The 16,922-nt window shown below is 36.4% G+C and overlaps 2 protein-coding genes across 2 annotated transcripts; one reads left to right on the plus strand and one right to left on the minus strand.

Annotated features, from left to right (window-relative positions):
• The first annotated feature begins 9,348 nt into the window (after window positions 1-9,348).
• LOC136811800 (uncharacterized) lies at window positions 9,349-12,101 on the plus strand. The gene is made up of 2 exons (XM_067068427.1): window positions 9,349-9,556; window positions 10,883-12,101. The coding sequence occupies exons 1-2, from the start codon at window positions 9,441-9,443 to the stop codon at window positions 11,562-11,564; spliced, it is 798 nt and encodes a 265-aa protein (XP_066924528.1). The 5' UTR covers window positions 9,349-9,440; the 3' UTR covers window positions 11,565-12,101.
• A 519-nt stretch (window positions 12,102-12,620) lies between these two features.
• Window positions 12,621-13,712, minus strand: LOC136811757 (fibrinogen-like protein 1). The gene has a single exon (XM_067068375.1). The coding sequence runs from the start codon at window positions 13,710-13,712 to the stop codon at window positions 12,621-12,623; it is 1,092 nt and encodes a 363-aa protein (XP_066924476.1).
• Between the last annotated feature and the right edge of the window lie 3,210 nt (window positions 13,713-16,922).

The raw sequence follows: 16,922 nt of genomic DNA on the forward strand, positions 1-16,922 counted from the left end.
GTCAAGAGAAAGTAAAAGAACATTTTTTGTGATTTTGCAGGATTTTGAGTACCAGATACTAACTTGATGCCTCATAAAAAATGTTCTTTTACTTTCTCTTGACGAAAATATGCAAGAAAATGAGTTGAAGAGAAAGCTTTTCAATCAAATTTGAAAGTGAGAGCTACACTGTTCTTCGTGTGCACAAACTTGTTAAAAGCAAAAAAACTTTTTTAAATGATCAATTAGGTCTATAAGATCATAAAAACGAGTGGTGAGAAAAATTTTGACCATTTTGCTGGCCCCCATGTGACGTCATCACTTTTGCTGGGGCTTGAAAATGAAAGTGAAAATTAGAAGCTCAAATATGGCTCAAATGAAAGTTTGATAAGCTATAAAGGAAAATAGCTAAAAAAATGACGTCATCGATGACGTCATCGGCAATTAAAAAATCATCGAAATCGAAAAACTTTTGTTTCATTTGAAAGAGGACCTGCTTGGGAACAAAAAATATTACTACGGAAAACCTTGAATTTCACTTGATAGGAAGTTATTCTGTTAAATACGTTTGACTTGACTCTCAAGCTTTTTAAAGATTCCTGGGCGTGCCTAGGCTTCGCGCATTTCCAGAATTTATTTTGTTATAGGGGATGCGTATCGTGTATGAAATTCTCGTCCGAGAGTTAACTCAAATTTGGGGTAACCAAAATTTGCATAAATTTACATAATTTCATCACATCCAATCAAAGAAAGAAAGAAATGAAGCCATTGTGCTGTTGTTTTCATAATTATTTTCATTCATTGAACAAAGAAAAAAAGAAGTCATTGTATTGCTATGACGCATAATCAAAAAAGAAAAATGAAAAAAAGGTTGAGACAGAAATATTTTAGACGATACGCAACCCCTATATCAAATCATATCAGAGGGGATGCGTGCAGCCTAGGGCGTGCCCGAAGCTATCGCAGGCAAATTTAATGAATTACAAATTTGCTGACAGGGGCTTATAAGGAGAAATTCAGATTTTTTTGTAGTAATATTTTTTGTTCACTAGATGGTCTTCTTTCAAACGAAACAAAAATTTTTCGAATTTGACGATTTTTTTACTATCGATGACATCATCGGTGACGTCATTTTGAAAGCTATTTATCTTTATAGCTTCTGAAATATTGATTTTCAGGCATATGTTGTGATATTTTTTGGAATCCTTGGATAAATATCTTTCATTTGAGCCATATATGGGCTTCTGATTTTCACTTTCATTTTCAAGCCCCAGCAAAAGTGATGACGTCACATGGGGACCAGCAAAATGGTCAAATTTTTTCTCACCACTCGTTTTTGTGATCTTATGGACCTAATTGATCATTTAAAAAAGTTAGTTTGCTTTTAACAACTCTGTGCACACGAAGGATGTTTTCAGAACATAGTAGCTCTCACAAATTGAAACTTTCTTTTGATTAAAAAAAAATTGACTTGAAAATGACTTTACTCTTAGGTGCCAAATAAACGGGGCGAGGGGGTTCGAATAAACGGAAGGGGGGGTTGAAAATTCGAAATTCTAATAAATGGGAGGGACCTTATAGTCTGGGGGGTTGGAAATTGTACTTCTGAAAACCCAAAAATAAGGTAAATATAGGCTAAAATCAGGCTTTTTGGAGCAAAATAAGGGGACTTCTTTTTGCCAACTGAAAATATTCTTAAAAATTAATAAACAGGGGGGGTCCTAATAAGGTCCGGAGGGGGTTTGAAAATTTTCGAAAAATTAACAAGCGGCAGGGGGCATTTATTTGGCACCTAAGAGTACCTAACTTGACAGGAATTTTTCCTGAGATATTAAGGGTGGTACAGAGTGGTGTGGAATGTTTTTTAATACAATGTTGTAAAGCTTTTTAGAAAATTTTAAGGATATGTACCAGAAAGTACCAGAAACCAAAGACCAGAAAGTAAACTACTAAGAACTAAAGGGTGGTATACCTATTTTGAGGGCGAAAATCAGTTTAGTATAGGGTACTTTAACGGTGGTATGTCGTTTTTCAATGGTGATATCAAGACTGTACCGGGTATTAAGGGGTGGTATACCTACTTTAAGTGGTAAATTCAACTTAGTACCAGGGTACTAAGTGGTCTTTTCGGCACTGGTCCACAACCACAACTTGGTACCCCCCTGAGTAATACACCAAATTTTAAGTTAGGCTTTCCTCTGAATGATTCCGAAACAACAATCTTTGAAAAATCTTTCTGCTACTGCCTACAATATCAAATCAAGGAGGGTAACTTATTTCTGGCACACCTGGTACACCGTAAGAAAAGCTCTATCTTAACGGCCCCTTTAAAATATACTTTATGTTAGACTAGATGAATTTTGATAATTTTTAAATCATTTATCCATTGTACCAAAAATGAATAGGCTAAAATTACACGAAGCCATGACCAGCTGATAACTTCAAGTAAAATAAGACTAAAGCAAGTCCGAAATATAGAAATCACACCAGATGGTTTTAAACATATTCAGAAAAGACACAAATACTGGCCAATACATTAATTTTGAAAGCTTTGCCCCATGGAGATACCGTATATCCTGGATAAGAAGCCTTGTAACACGCGCCAACAGACTTTGTTCCGATAACGTATTACCTAATGAACTCAACAAAATACGCAAATATGCATCTTGGAATGGCCTTCCCAAGCATATCTGTAACTCGATTATTCATCAAGTTCTTATGAATAACGTAAGACGAAAACCTAATGAGGAGACTGCTAAAGTATCAAACATCTGGGTTAAATTAACTTACTTTGGAGAAGGTTATGATAGCCTACTTCAAAATCTTGAAAGAAAGTTATGGAGAAACGTTACACCCAAACATAATTCTGCCATTCAGATTCACCTAAATAGTTGCCCTGAATTTAGTTTTATCACAACACAATTACGTCATGGTCTTAGAAAACTCACGAAATCAAAAATCAAAAGTTACAACTTGAGCTGTATTGAAAACAATGTTGAAATTTTGGACTCGTCATCAAATTGGAACATTTTATTGGTTAAAGAAGCACTTTATATCAAAAGAAACAAGTGATACTTTTATGGACCTACCTGGTTATGCATTTAACACATATATAATAGATATCTATGTGAGCATGACCGTTAAACAATCATTCAGAACACAAATAGTGACGATCTATTAAAATTAGTCGTTTGTTTCTGATAAAAAAACGTTTCGAAACCAAAATTATTCATATTCAAAACTTTGTGAGCAAAAAAAACATCAATCTCATCAAAAAATTTAGTAATTTGGCTAAGAACATTAATGTATGCTTATTAATAGTGATTCTTATAGATAAATATGCGTTTTTTTGGGTTGAAAAATTCTTTTTTAACATAAATCTGCTTGAGCCATCTTTTACCTACTTTCATGCAAAATAATCTGAAAAAAACAATGATCCAATATTTCACAAAGTCCAAAAAACCCGTTTTTAGCCATTTTTTGGCCCAAATTTGCCTAAAAACATTGTTTTCTATTCCCCCCCTCACCCATTCAAAATTGGAAAATTGGTTTCGCCCCCCCCCCCTTTATAAAGGGGGGGAGGACACTATGTTTATAGCTTCCCCTTTTTCTCAAAATTTTCCTTTTCATTTGAAGATTTGAAGATCAAGTCTAAAAAGCATATCCCAAAGGGAATATGTTTTGATAAAAAATATCAAATCGTTTCCTAATCGTAAACGGGAAATGTTTCCCGACCGAGGTCGTATTAGGTAACCTCAGTACAGTCAAGTATCAATATTTGAGGTATTACGAAAATCGCTACTTTTTGCCGTAATCGCTTTCGTTTTTAACATAAGGTCTTAGCAACGGGTACCCCGGGCATAGTTATGGGGCATTGAGAAAAAATCCTGACATAGAATTTCAAAAAGATTCACGCTATCATATTCTACATTACAAAATACACCTGTTCTATGTTGGTTTTTTTTCTCGATGTTTTGTAGGCTTAATTATCGTCATGCAAAGTAAATAAAACCCCCTGGAATTCTTTAGATTTTGATAAGCAAAATACTTACATACTATTGTTTACTTTTCATGTATTCATCCAATCAGAACTCACGCTCAGAAACTTTCAACCAATCAAAATTCAACCGTGACGCGGGAAATGATCCAATCAGAATCCCGAAGCTAAAGACTTACAGCCTGTTACAGCCAATCAGAATTTGTTAGCGAGCGGTATTCATCCTATTGGAATCGCGTAACACGAAAGCGAAAGTGAAAGTAAAGGCGGAAATATATTCTTTTTCAACGTGATTTGCATATATTAGAACAGAAAGAAACACCAATTTGTCAAAGATTTGTTTAAAAACCACCTTATTTTTTGTTGAGTATTGCCTAAATTTATCGAAAAATATGCTTTTCAACATTAATCTTAAAATCTCTTTTATTGTTAAGTATCCCCAGGGCTCAACGCCAAAAGAAAAATAAGCGGGCGGAACCGCCCTCGTAGTTTAATCCCGCGATTGAAAAAACCTGGAGAAAACCTTTTCCGTACGTTTAATGTAGCTAAGGAATTTTAAAACACGGCATTTAAAGTGAAACAAGATGACGGAGAAGTGGTGATTGGAGGTTTTTGTAATTAGACAGCATGACAAAGGTTTGTTATATTTTAGCATAACAAAGACAAACTCAGGAGGTAAGGTAAATTGCGTTTTGACTGCTTTTAACTGTTTTTCTAATAAAGAATATCTTCAAACTTGACTTCACTGAACCTGCTTCACTACGGTTGATTATCCTGGTCTGTAAATTTAATATCCATGCTATTCGGGACTTAGAATTTCTGCGGAAACAAAACAACAGGATGGTTGATGACAACTAGAATTTTCCATGCGCCTGCAGGGAGATTTTTCCCTGCAATGCAAGTTCAGTCTGATTGGCCAGATTTTGTGCGTATTACTTAGCAGTATTTTGGCACGCATTTTGATAATTGCGATGCATGCGCATAATTTATGGAAAAAGCTGACTCTGCAGAAAAAAGGAAAACAAATGAAAATGAAAACATGGATTCATTTTGAAACAAAATGGCTGTTGGCTGGAAGTCTAAATACATGTGGCTGATGTTTTGATGCGGTTTTTAATAGTTTTGATAGCCTTTAGAGCATGTGAAAGAGCTTTTATGGCGGCTAGTTCCAAACGCAGGTCACAGGTCACAGGTCACAGGTCAGTGATGACAGGTTGAATCTAATCAATGTCATTGCAGAGGAAAATGTTTGGAAAACACAAAAAATTATCAAAAACATAATTCTCAAGCAATTTCATCCATATAAAACCATTTCAAACATCAAAATTTAACCATGTGCTTTTATCGATCTTTCGCAGTTTGCGCCGTGTATAACGCAGACCAGAAAATTTAAAACCATATTATACGTATAACAGGTATACTACATATTGTAATGTTTGTAATGTTATATGATGGTTACATATAATAAAACAAATCGCTCTAAAACTACCTTCTCAGAGAACTCACGAGCTTCTGATTGGTGTAATTTTAAATCCAGCCATATTGTTATCATCAAATTCGGTATGCTAAATATTTTTGGTGTTTTTCTCTTGTAAGACATGATATTTTGTGATTCTGTCAACATTTTTGTCAAAAATTGTCATTCAGTGAGGCTGGAACTTCGATTTTTGAGGATTACGATTTTACCAGCTTTTTTTATTCAATTGTCATTTTATAATATCTAAATAACATTTTAAATTACTAAATTACTTTTTTGTAATTTAATGCGTTATGTATTGATGTTATGTTATGTATATGTTATGATCTTATTATCTTTTTTCCGGTCTGCACTTTGTTGACCTGTGACCTGTTGACCTGTGACCTGTGACCTGCGTTTCGAACTAGCTGCTTTTATGGTAAGTTGATTATGTGTGTTTGCCTGGGTTTCTAAAGTCCAGAAAGTCTGTCAACAAGGGTTCACACACAGACTGTTTATAAAATTCTGTATCAGACTAATCTTCCTGCAGTGTAGACCTAAAGCTCTAAAACAGCATCTAATAACATGAAAACCAGAATATGATTCTTCAATGGGAATCAAAACTATAAAGTGCACTTACAAACATCAATTTGTCAGATATAACAAAGTTAATAACCGCACTGTCATCATTGACAATAAAACAAACGATTTTCTGTCAAGAGCCTTGTAAACATTCCAACAACTTCCATTGAAATGATGTATCACAGCTCAGTCTACTATTTTTAGCGGGGTCCGAGGATTGAGCCGAGAGCGCTCCGCGAACTCCTGCGCGGGTGAAAAACTTCAATCTGTCAATCATTTTCTCAAGCGAAGAGCATGCGAAGCGATTCTAACTTTACGATAGTGCCGCGGGTCATCAATGGATAGTATTCAATCATCATTATCCCTTTATTTTCATTCCTAGAACTTTTGCAAAAAAAAGGAAAAATAGAAAAATTGTATTTTTTACTGCTCTATTCACATACTGAATTTGATAGTGGGGTCGTTTAGCATAATTTACAGGAAAAAAATAATATATAGCTGAAACTTTCTCCAGACTTTCTCTATAGGATGCTTATGCCTCAGGAAAAAAATTCCCTAGAATCCCACTGGTGGAACATTCCCTTTTTGGGCAATTTCTTTTTTCCCCAGGCAAAACCCTAAGGGCGAAATATTTTGAAAATTTCCAGCCCTCGAAATTCAAGTAAAAGTAAGTCGGCACGTAAGTGGCGTCCAAATCCGGCCGATAAGCTTGTTTTTAGGTCGGCAATGCCGATCTGAGCTATATTTTAGGTCGGCAAAGTTGTTTAAAGGCTACGGCAATGTTTGTTTTTTTATTTGAGTGCGATATGGTTCTTATTAGAGACTTTCATTTTACAGTTACAGGATAAAAGAATAATAAAAGACCTCTAAGACAAATAAAGATTGTTTTTCTCTTTTAATACTTTTTGCTGTTAAGGTCGGCTTTGCTGACCTAAAAGATAACTTATGGTCGACTGCCGAGAGAATCAATGAATATGGTCGGCAATGAACTGCCGACCATACGCACTCTTTGGTCGGCTTTTAGGTCGGCACTGCCGAATGCCGACCTGAAATTCGAGGGCTGAATTTCAAAAAACTATACAGAAGACTTTCAAACGGGTATGGCCGATTTCTACCTAACTTGAGATATTTCATGCGCAAGTTCCACTTTTCGCCACATTTTGGTCTAAAATTGACCAAAAATTGCATCTTCTACGTGAATTATCTTGAGTTAGGTAATGAAATCGGCTATACCCGTCTAAAAGTCTTCTATATAGTTTTTTGAGAGCTTTCGAATGGTATACATGATGTTGTCTCAAAAAGAGTTTGAAATTTTCAAAAAATTTTGACCTTAGGGTTTTGCCTGGGGAAAAAAGAAATTGCCCAAAAAAGGGATGTTCCACCAGTGGAATTTTAGGGGATTTTTTCCTGAGGCATAAGCATCCTATAGAGAAGGTCTGGAGAAAGTTTCAACTATATATTATTTTTTTCCTACAAACACGACCACACTATGAAAGATCTTCTATGTGGCATTTTTTTGCAAACTTCAAAAGACTGATTTTTGTCCCGCTTTTGCGGGACTTTGGCTTAAAGTGCTTGAGTGCAGCATAGGGTACAAAGTCCAAACATATGTTTCCCGTAATTTTTGTGTGAAGAGTTAGGTCTACACTGACCTGCACCAAGCTCTATAATCTTAGAACTTTGTGAGGTGAGGTATTTTTGTTTTTTCTAAGGTTATGAGCTTGGATTCCCAGGCTAGAATCCCTAAGACCCTCCCGGCGCTCTGGAGACGACCCTCGACATGGCCCGAGAATTCTTGGGCCTCTTTGGGCCATGTTCGGGCCGAGAGACCCTATCAATTCTTTTGGCCCGAACATGACCCGAGTCATTCGGGCCATGTTCGGGCCTCCTTTTTCATAACGCTCTTAAGCCTGTCTGGCTGAGTCTATTGAGTCTAATCTAAGTACGGAGTGGGGGCGAAGTACTGAATCGTATAAATCTTTTCTCTTATAGATTAACGAGGAGTTCAATCGATTGCGGAAGAGCAGATTAAAGATGAAAAATTAAGACAGCGCGTCAGTAAGATTCTAGCGATTTAATTGGTCAAAAGACGTCGAGGTGCGATATAGACGGTATCATGTCTTCTCGCATTCGATTGAGAAAAATTGAAGACATTACAGTGACGAATTCTCTTTCGAATGTTTTGATCTAGATTCTAATCGTTATCAAATCGTTCAAATCGAATCCGTTACTGTAATGGGTGCCAGCAGCCTAGTAAACTCCTAAGTTACCGTATTTCCTCAATTAAGCGCCGCAGCGCTCTTAAAATTTTCGTAATTTTAGGTGCGGCGCTCTTTAGAGGGCGGTGCTCTTTTCAAGTTTTCTATTTCCTACCTTTTAAAGACTCAAGAAATCAAGAAACAACCCATGCCATGAAATTGACAACTGTCCTTTTGATTTTTAGACATTATCTTCCACTAAAGAACATTCTTATTTCATAATTAGATGTGGAAGAGTTTATTAACAAGAAAACTATAGAATTCAGTTTTCTTTATCTTTTTTCTAAAAAGCGCCCCCTCAGAGGTGCGGCGCTCTTTAGAGGGCGGCGCTCTTAAAATTGGCCCGAGTGTGGCCCGTGCGTGGCCCGGGTGTGGCCCGAACACGGCCCGAATTCTCGGGTCACGCACGGGCCATACTCAGGCTTTACGCGAATTCCAATATATAAAAGTTTTGGCCCGAGAATTCTCGGGCCATGTCGAGGGTCGTTTCCGGAGTTTTCCGGAGAAGCTAAAAAAACACTATTTTTCTCTCCGGAAAGTTCCTGAGCTCTTCTGGTGCTTCCGGAGCAAGTGATTCTTAACACAGTTCTGGAGTTCCGGTGCAGATCAATTGCCGAAAATCTTGCTCCGGAATCTTCTGGTGTTTCGGAGCACGAAAAAAACGTCACTTTTTGCTCTGGACGTTTCCGGAGCGCCAGGAGGGTCCTGAATCCCTTTAGAAGTTTTGAGGTGCATTTTTTTGCTTGAGCTGAGAGTCTCCACTGTGTCACTAACACTGTGATGAACTGATGCAAGTCAAGTTACCCGACTTCACCATATGATTACCAAGCATATATAAAAAAAAAACATTTCACCAAGAAACCATATGAATTTACTAGAACTAGAACACTAAATGCTAGATATCTTACCGACGAAATATTCATAAAGAAACATTTTACCAAAAAACCATGTGAATTTTTTACAAAAATGTGAAAGATCATCTGCCATTTTGAACTTCGTCCAGCTTTGACTTATCGATTCCGTAAGAATAAATTTTGAAGAAATCGAAAGTTTTACCATGACAACGGGGATATAAATAAATGGGGGCGTGATAGGCCCGTGAATATTATTAGCGCATAATTTTTGACTCGTGTTACGACGGTTTTTTACTCTTTTACAAGTTCTAAACATGAATGGAATAAATCTAAAAAGTTTAACATCAGAGGAAAGATCTCTCCAAAGACCAATATCAAGAATAAGTCGAAACAGTGGAGTGTGGTTGCAAGGGAAAAATACTGAAAAACAGTGAGTGCTTTTGTAATGCTGATGGATTTTTCGTTCGATATATCTAGCATATAGTTTGATAATATTTGATCATATATCCTAGATCATGATTATCGCAACGCGTCCGCAACTGCTCGAGTCCCTGAGTCGTGAGTCTACATGCTTTAAAGCATACAATCATGTTTCAGCAACTCATAAGGACAATTCATATAGGGGGTAGTCCCAGTAGTCACAACCCTTACAGACACTTTTTTAAACCTTTTTGTTGTTTCTAGGACATTTGACAATTTATAGGAGGGACATTTGAGTGCTGGAGCGCTTAGTCGAAGTGTAAGGCATTCAAATTTTCCAGAATCTTTGAGGAAAACCTTGACGAAATTTTTGTAAGTGGAATTTAGAGACTATTGTATATAGAGGAATGTTAAGAGATGAAAAAAAAACAGCTTTCTGATTACTCAAAGTTCAACAATCACTTATATTGAAAATTCTATTGATATTGTAAAAACGTTGGTTAGGTCATTAAATGAAAGTCCAGAAAAGATAATCTGAGATCAGATTGTGATTGTTTTTTGCACACCACGCTGAAGCTCTTTGACTCTAAAGGGATGTGTGAAAACAAAAAAAATCTGACGAATATACCATCTCAAAATCGTAAGGACCGCGTTTGTCTAAAAGGACTAGGAATGACGACAAAGTTGCGTGATTGTGTTTATGAATAGGACGCCGTATCAGTTTTTGACTTTCCGGCGCACAACAAGATACTTGTTATAGATTTTTTCGCGGGAAGACTATTTTACTCAGATGTTTAATGTACCTTTAATTTTCAAGCGCCTTCAGAGGTTTACAGTGCGCGTAAGAAAAATTATCAGGTTACTTAAGAAAAGACGGCTCGCCATACAAAGGTCTACAAATCGGACGGTTTCTATATGATTTTACGATAAAAATGAAAATTTGTTTTTCCTTTTTCGCCGATTACTAATTCAATTTTAAGAATAAGGAGCAATTTTTTTACCATGTATACCAAAAGAAATTCTTAACGCAATGAATTGATTCTTAGATTTTTTAAAGCGATAACAAAAGAAACCTATTCAAAACCAAATTCCCTTGAGAGACAGACCTGACTATATGGCGAGCCTTATTCCATTGTTTTAAAGAAACTGTTTTTCCATCTCTTTAAATTCCTCTTTTTATATGTTCATGATAAAATCGAATGCAATGTTTCGCTGCAGGGGAAAGAATCCTAATCGTACAAAGAATCCGATGAATCGAGGATCAGCTTCTTCTATCTCGCTAATAACATAATCTGGATTGTATCGTCTTATATCATAAATTTGTTTGATTTCATAGGAAATTTGGAAGAGATGATTATCACAGACTACTTGCAAAAGAGAAAGCACCGACCTCGCATGCCACTTTGAAAGATAATACTATATTTAACGTATCCATCACCCGTCGTGAAAACGCTGAAACGAATGATTTTAACGATGCTATTGATCAATTGTCGAATTTGAATACAAACAATACTACAGTTGAAGGAGAAAAATATAATTCCCTGGTGCAAAGATCGGGAAGATCTTCTTATGGATTTAGAAATACCGAAGATGAAGACAAATGGTTTCTCGAACCTGTTAACATGGAGGATAATTCAAGTGTTTGTTTGGAGGATTTTGATAGTGCTGGCAACGTTGGTGAGCCTTTTGAAGAACTATGCACCAAAGTTGAAAGAGCAAATGCTTATTGTTTGAGTGCTAAAATCTCTCCTTACGAAGAAAAACTTTTTAGATTGAGACGTGAAAAATTGAAACTGGAAGAAGCGTATTTATTGAAAAAGAAATGTGAGGAAGAACTGGAAAGAACTAGATTACCGAATGTCAAATGGTATGAGATGAAAAGTAAACAGTTTAATACAGAAATGATGAAACACAATTCTTTAATGAGGAATGAAGTTGATTTATCAGAATTAACACAATACAGAGTAGATCTTTACAATAAATCGAAAAAATATGAACAGTTTAAAATGAATCCTTAAATAATATGGTAATTTCTAGTCCCGGGGGAGGCACTCAGGTAAAATTGGGAACGGGACGTGCTGCTGGTCAGGGTCCCTTTTTTAGGCTCTAAAGTTATCTGACAGGGTCCCAAATTTACTAATTTTCAACATTCGTACCTGACAGGGTCGTCCCTTCCAACAGGGTCCCAAATTTTCCAAAAATTCATACCTGACAGGGTCCACTTTTCAAACTCTAGCGGCATGTCATCCCCGTCGGTCGTCAAGGTCAGTGCCCTCCCCCGGGTTTCTAGTGCAGGCTCTTTTTTCCCTAAATTTTAAACAAATCATCTTCCAAAGAGGCTTTAAAAACAAGGACTTCTTTTTCATTTTTATCATTTCGAGGTTTATTCCTGGGACTTGAGTTGAAAAAGGTTCCCTGACCCTATATAATTGTGCTTAAATACCTGACCTATAAGTGTAAATAATTACACACTACATTTACGATGGTTAAAAATTGTATTATATTTTGAAAATTATTTTTATAGCCTGTTTTAAATTCTGATACAATATCTCGTATTTCTACTTCATGGTATTTTCTTCATAATGTCAAAAAGTTAGGTAAAGTCGAAATAGGCGCGACATAATCTTCAACATTTCAATCAAACATCATCGATGTAGAAATGTTAACTATTTCTCGTCGTAATATCCCGATACTAAAGCTGTTTCAGGTCCTTTCTTTTGCAGTAAAAAATGTTTCTTTCTTTATAATATATACCATGACCTTTATTTGACCTTTATTTACCTTATTTGACCTTATCTTTACATAAGTGTTTCCGTTGCATCAGACACATATTTCATATCAGGACAGTGTCTTCCTATTGTTATATTGTGCTGATATAAGTAAAAAATATTTTTCTTTTCCTCTTTCTGACCAATCTTGCTCCACATCCGTGTCAATCCAATGTGAAAAAGCTTGTGAATTAAAACTGATGAGTAAGAAAACCATAACACTCTTACTTATTTGAAAACAAAACCTTTAAAATACGGTTAAAGACAATAGGTGACATTTGTTCAAATATGTTAAAAATGTTCAACCTATCCGTGCTTTATAGCCATACTAAGAGTTTTCAAAGCCTCGTGGTTATCAAGGGGTACCCAATGTAGGTAGTAATCCCCACTATCGGTACCATCTGTCGAATATATTCCGTTGAAATTTAAAAGAGTACATTGCTTAAACCATCCACCTGATTTCCTTGTCTTTGCACAATGTTTACCATTTGAGTTGTCATTGTCGATTTCTGGTGTTGAAAAATAGCATTGGTTCATTCTAGACCAGGAATTACAATAAGTGTATCCGGTATCGCCGTTAAAATATACTGATGTTTTTTCTATGCATTCTCCAGTAGTCAGCCTATATTTTTCACTTTCACTGGCAACTTTGAAACCTCTGAAAATGACATAAGCATGGTTACCGTTAAATGATTCTGCTTCGATTTTGATCAGCATCTGATCGATGTTCTTAGTCATATGGTGCATGGCATCAAGACCAAGCCAATAATTAGATGATGGGTTACCGAACCCGTTTTTGTAGTCAGACCATCCGCGAGTGAAATTTACTTCAGCTGATGTTCGCTTTTGAATTGTTGTCCAACTCCCATTAAATGTAGTCATATCGCAATAAACAGATTTTATTACTTCAGTATTCTTTATTTTGATCTTATAAACACCATTCGTATAAGCTCCTAGTGTCTTATACTCTTGGCAGTCCGATGGTACGTAACATGGTTGACCAGGCTTCTTATTTTGTTTGCAAACGCTACCATGTTGAACAAGAATGGTTGAGTTATCATTGTCCACCAGAACTAATTCATTCTTATTAACGAAAAAGCTGCAATTGAATTTTCCGGGAGAAATTTGCTTGAATTCCAAAAGCCAACATTGACAATCATCTAAAAGTTGATTGAGAAGACATTCAACTTGAGAATGAGCAATTAATGATTTGTCAGAAACTGAGCTTGGTGCAACAGATTTTTGAAGAATCGTTTCTGTCAATTTGCCGTCATTAGAAGGTTGACAATAACAACATGACAGTAATCCTACAAAAATAATAAACATCTTTGATTGTTGTTCTTCGTTCTTAATTTCCTCTATCTTCTCCCACACACAATATGGAAATTCAGTTTTCATTTTTTCAACAATCGTGATATATACTCCTTTTTGGGAAAGGAGTTAATCAATTACCCAACTTTTTAATTGATAAAAACTGGGAACGCAACAGGGAATTCGGAATGGACTGAACAACTAGGTTGATGGAAATTTACAATATCAAACTGTGCTTTAAGTTTTAAACTAGGACTTCCTATTCGTTTTTAAAGGAATATTAACCGTAATATTTCCTAAATTTACCCTTTATTGATAAAGCCGAGATCAGCGTGAGATTAAGAAATTAAGGAAGAACCTAGAGTTTTTACTTATTTATGAAAAATAACTTCTCACCTCAATAATCTTAAATATGTCACAGACTTACATGGTTTTAGCTGACTTTTTGGGTGAAAAAAAAAATACCTTAATACCTTGTAAAGGTTCTGCTAATAGCGAGTTTATATATTCGAGATAAATCGAGGGGGGTGGTATAAAGCAAAGTTGCCATGTCTCCAAAATCACCGTCCACTTTGCTCGACGACGACGACGGTAAAAACACCAAGATACCGTCGTCGGTTTAGGTGAGCAAAGGCGATATAGAGCCGTACATCAACTATCTATCATTTCACTTACCGTCGCCCTCTATACTCTTAGGTGCCAATATAATGGGGGGGGGGGGGGTTCGAACAAACGGGGGGGGGGGGGTGGAAAATTTTTTCAAATTAAATAAACGGGGGGGACCTAATTACCGGGGGGGTTGGAAAATGGACCTCAAAAAACCCTAAAAAGGGTCAAAATCGACTAAATTTAGGCTTTTTTCAAAAAAACAAGGAACTTTCCTTTTGGTAGCTGGGAATTTTTTCAAAAATTAATAAACGGGGGGGTCCTTATAAGGTTCGAGGGGGTTGGAAAAAAATCGAAAAATTAACAAGCGGGGGGGCCGTTTATTTGGCACCTAAGAGTATCCTCCGATACATAAACTCGGTAATATGTCATAGAAGATGGCAGCACTATAAGAAATAAACAAAATATCTACAGTCTAGTCTAGATTTAGTCTTTAGCTCCGACCCTAGGCTTTTCTCCCTATACAAAATTTGATAGGTAACCCGTTCAAAATCAGCGTTTCAATTTTTACCATTTTCTACATGGACAGTTTCTACATACAAGAGCCTCAATCAGAGCACATAGACCTATGAACATTGGTCGGGTTACCTCATCAATTTGCAGTTAATTCAGGATCAACCTTGTCTATTCTTAAATTTTCGAATTATATACTTTAAAGGGAGAAATTTTGGGTGGCCAAAAAAGTTTTTTCAGAGGGAATTTAATTTGGCGGTTAACTTGAAAAATTAAATTTGGCCAAATCCGCCAAATCCGCCAAATTTTCTTCCCGCCAAAATTTCTTCTCTTAAGGGCTCTGGTAAAATTTACTTTTTTCCTTTTTATGTCCGGTTTTTCACAATTTACCCCCGATACCAATGTTTTCACCCTAATTTCGGATTTATAAATCCGTCATGCGCCAAATTAAATTCCCTACGAAAAACCTTTTTCAGCCATTCACAAAATAAAATTCCCGCCAAAATTTCTTCCCTTAATCAACTAGGAGCTAAATTTCTGCAAAAGGCATACTGGAGAAGTGGGACGTGGGACGGTGGGACGCTCAAGTGGGACGGTAGTGGGACGCTAAGGTGGGACGGTAGTGGGACGCTAAAGTGGGACGGTAGTGGGACGCTAAGGTGGGACGGTAGTGGGACGCTAAGGTGGGACGGTAGTGGGACGCTAAGGTGGGACGGTAGTGGGACGCTCAAGTGGGACGGTAGTGGGACGCTAAGGTGGGACGGTAGTGGGACGCTCAAGTGGGACGGTAGTGGGACGCTAAGGTGGGACGGTAGTGGGACGCTAAGGTGGGACGCTCAGGTGGGATGCTAAGGTGGGACGCTCTCTCGTAAGGCTTTTGTATTTTTGCTTCTCTGATAATTATGTACGAGTAAAAAAGAACTCAATATGAGTAAATGAATACTTTCACAAAACACATATACATGATCTGTTCTTCAGTTTTCAACCTACACAGGATTTCGGCCAAAATATATATATTGATTTTTTTTAATCATATAGTGGATGCTAAACGAATAATAATAATATTCAAATTGGATGTTTGATCGAAAAGCTACCAAGCAATATGCGTGCGAGTCAGAAATAAACACCGGAAAATGTGTAATCAATTTCTGGCTCCTTATCTTCAGGCTCATATTGTCTAATTTATAGAACAATTTTATTATTTTCCAACACTTTCAATCCTTTGCAACTTTGTCTAGGCTAAATCTGGGAAAACCTAATGGCCAGTAAAACTTTTTTACCCCCTTTAATCATATATAACAGGTTTCAATAGGTTTTAGATTCTTCACACTAAGGTTTTTACAAAAGTGGTCCAGCAGCAGCCTGACTATATTTCGAAGAGTTTATATTTATTGAGAATACAAAGTAATCATTCGAATCAGAGGGGCTTCCCCAGAAACACGATTTTTGAATTCGAATGAAAAGAAAAACATTCTAATTGTAATAAAGGGCTTTCCCCTCAGCATGAGTGGGACGGCAGTGGGGACGTTCAAGTGGGACGCTCTTTTATTAGAATATTGTCTTTTTGTCTTTATAATTATTTAATGAAAAATGTGAAATCAATTTGGTAACATGATGCACAAACAAATGAAAATAAAACCAAAAAACTCAATAAAAATCTAAAAACAACTTTCAACGATGGACACGCGACTTTAAAAATCTTTAGCCTAGTCAACTTCATAAAATTTGATGAAAGAAGTTTTTGGGCGCCACGTGTATGTTTCACCTCACGGGTTTTCCCTTTCACGTGAACAATGTGGATACTTTTATTATTCATGCTGATGGTGTAACCCTTTGTTGTCGATTCGAATTTTTTCCTTTCATTCGAATTTTGAATTCGAAAAGTAAACATCTTGTCTCTGGGGAAATCCCTGTGATTGGAATGTTCATTTTTTATATGATACTCTTTAAAATCAGTTCTCGCAGATTTAGACATTTAGCCTCTAGGCTAAAAAGAGCGTTAGAATTGTTGAAATTGCTCTGTAAATTACACAATTGAATTACACAAAAAGAGCCAAGAGGAGGAGCCAGAAATTGATTTATCTGACTGACTAGCTTTTTGTGTCTTTGTAGCTTCGATCAAATTGATTATGTTATTATTTTATAATCCATTCACTATGAAGAAAGTCAAAAACATTT

The sequence above is a fragment of the Clytia hemisphaerica genome, unplaced genomic scaffold (assembly GCF_902728285.1).
Source record: "Clytia hemisphaerica strain Z4C2 unplaced genomic scaffold, Clytia hemisphaerica genome assembly, whole genome shotgun sequence".
NCBI classification, from domain to species: Eukaryota; Metazoa; Cnidaria; class Hydrozoa; order Leptothecata; family Clytiidae; genus Clytia; species Clytia hemisphaerica.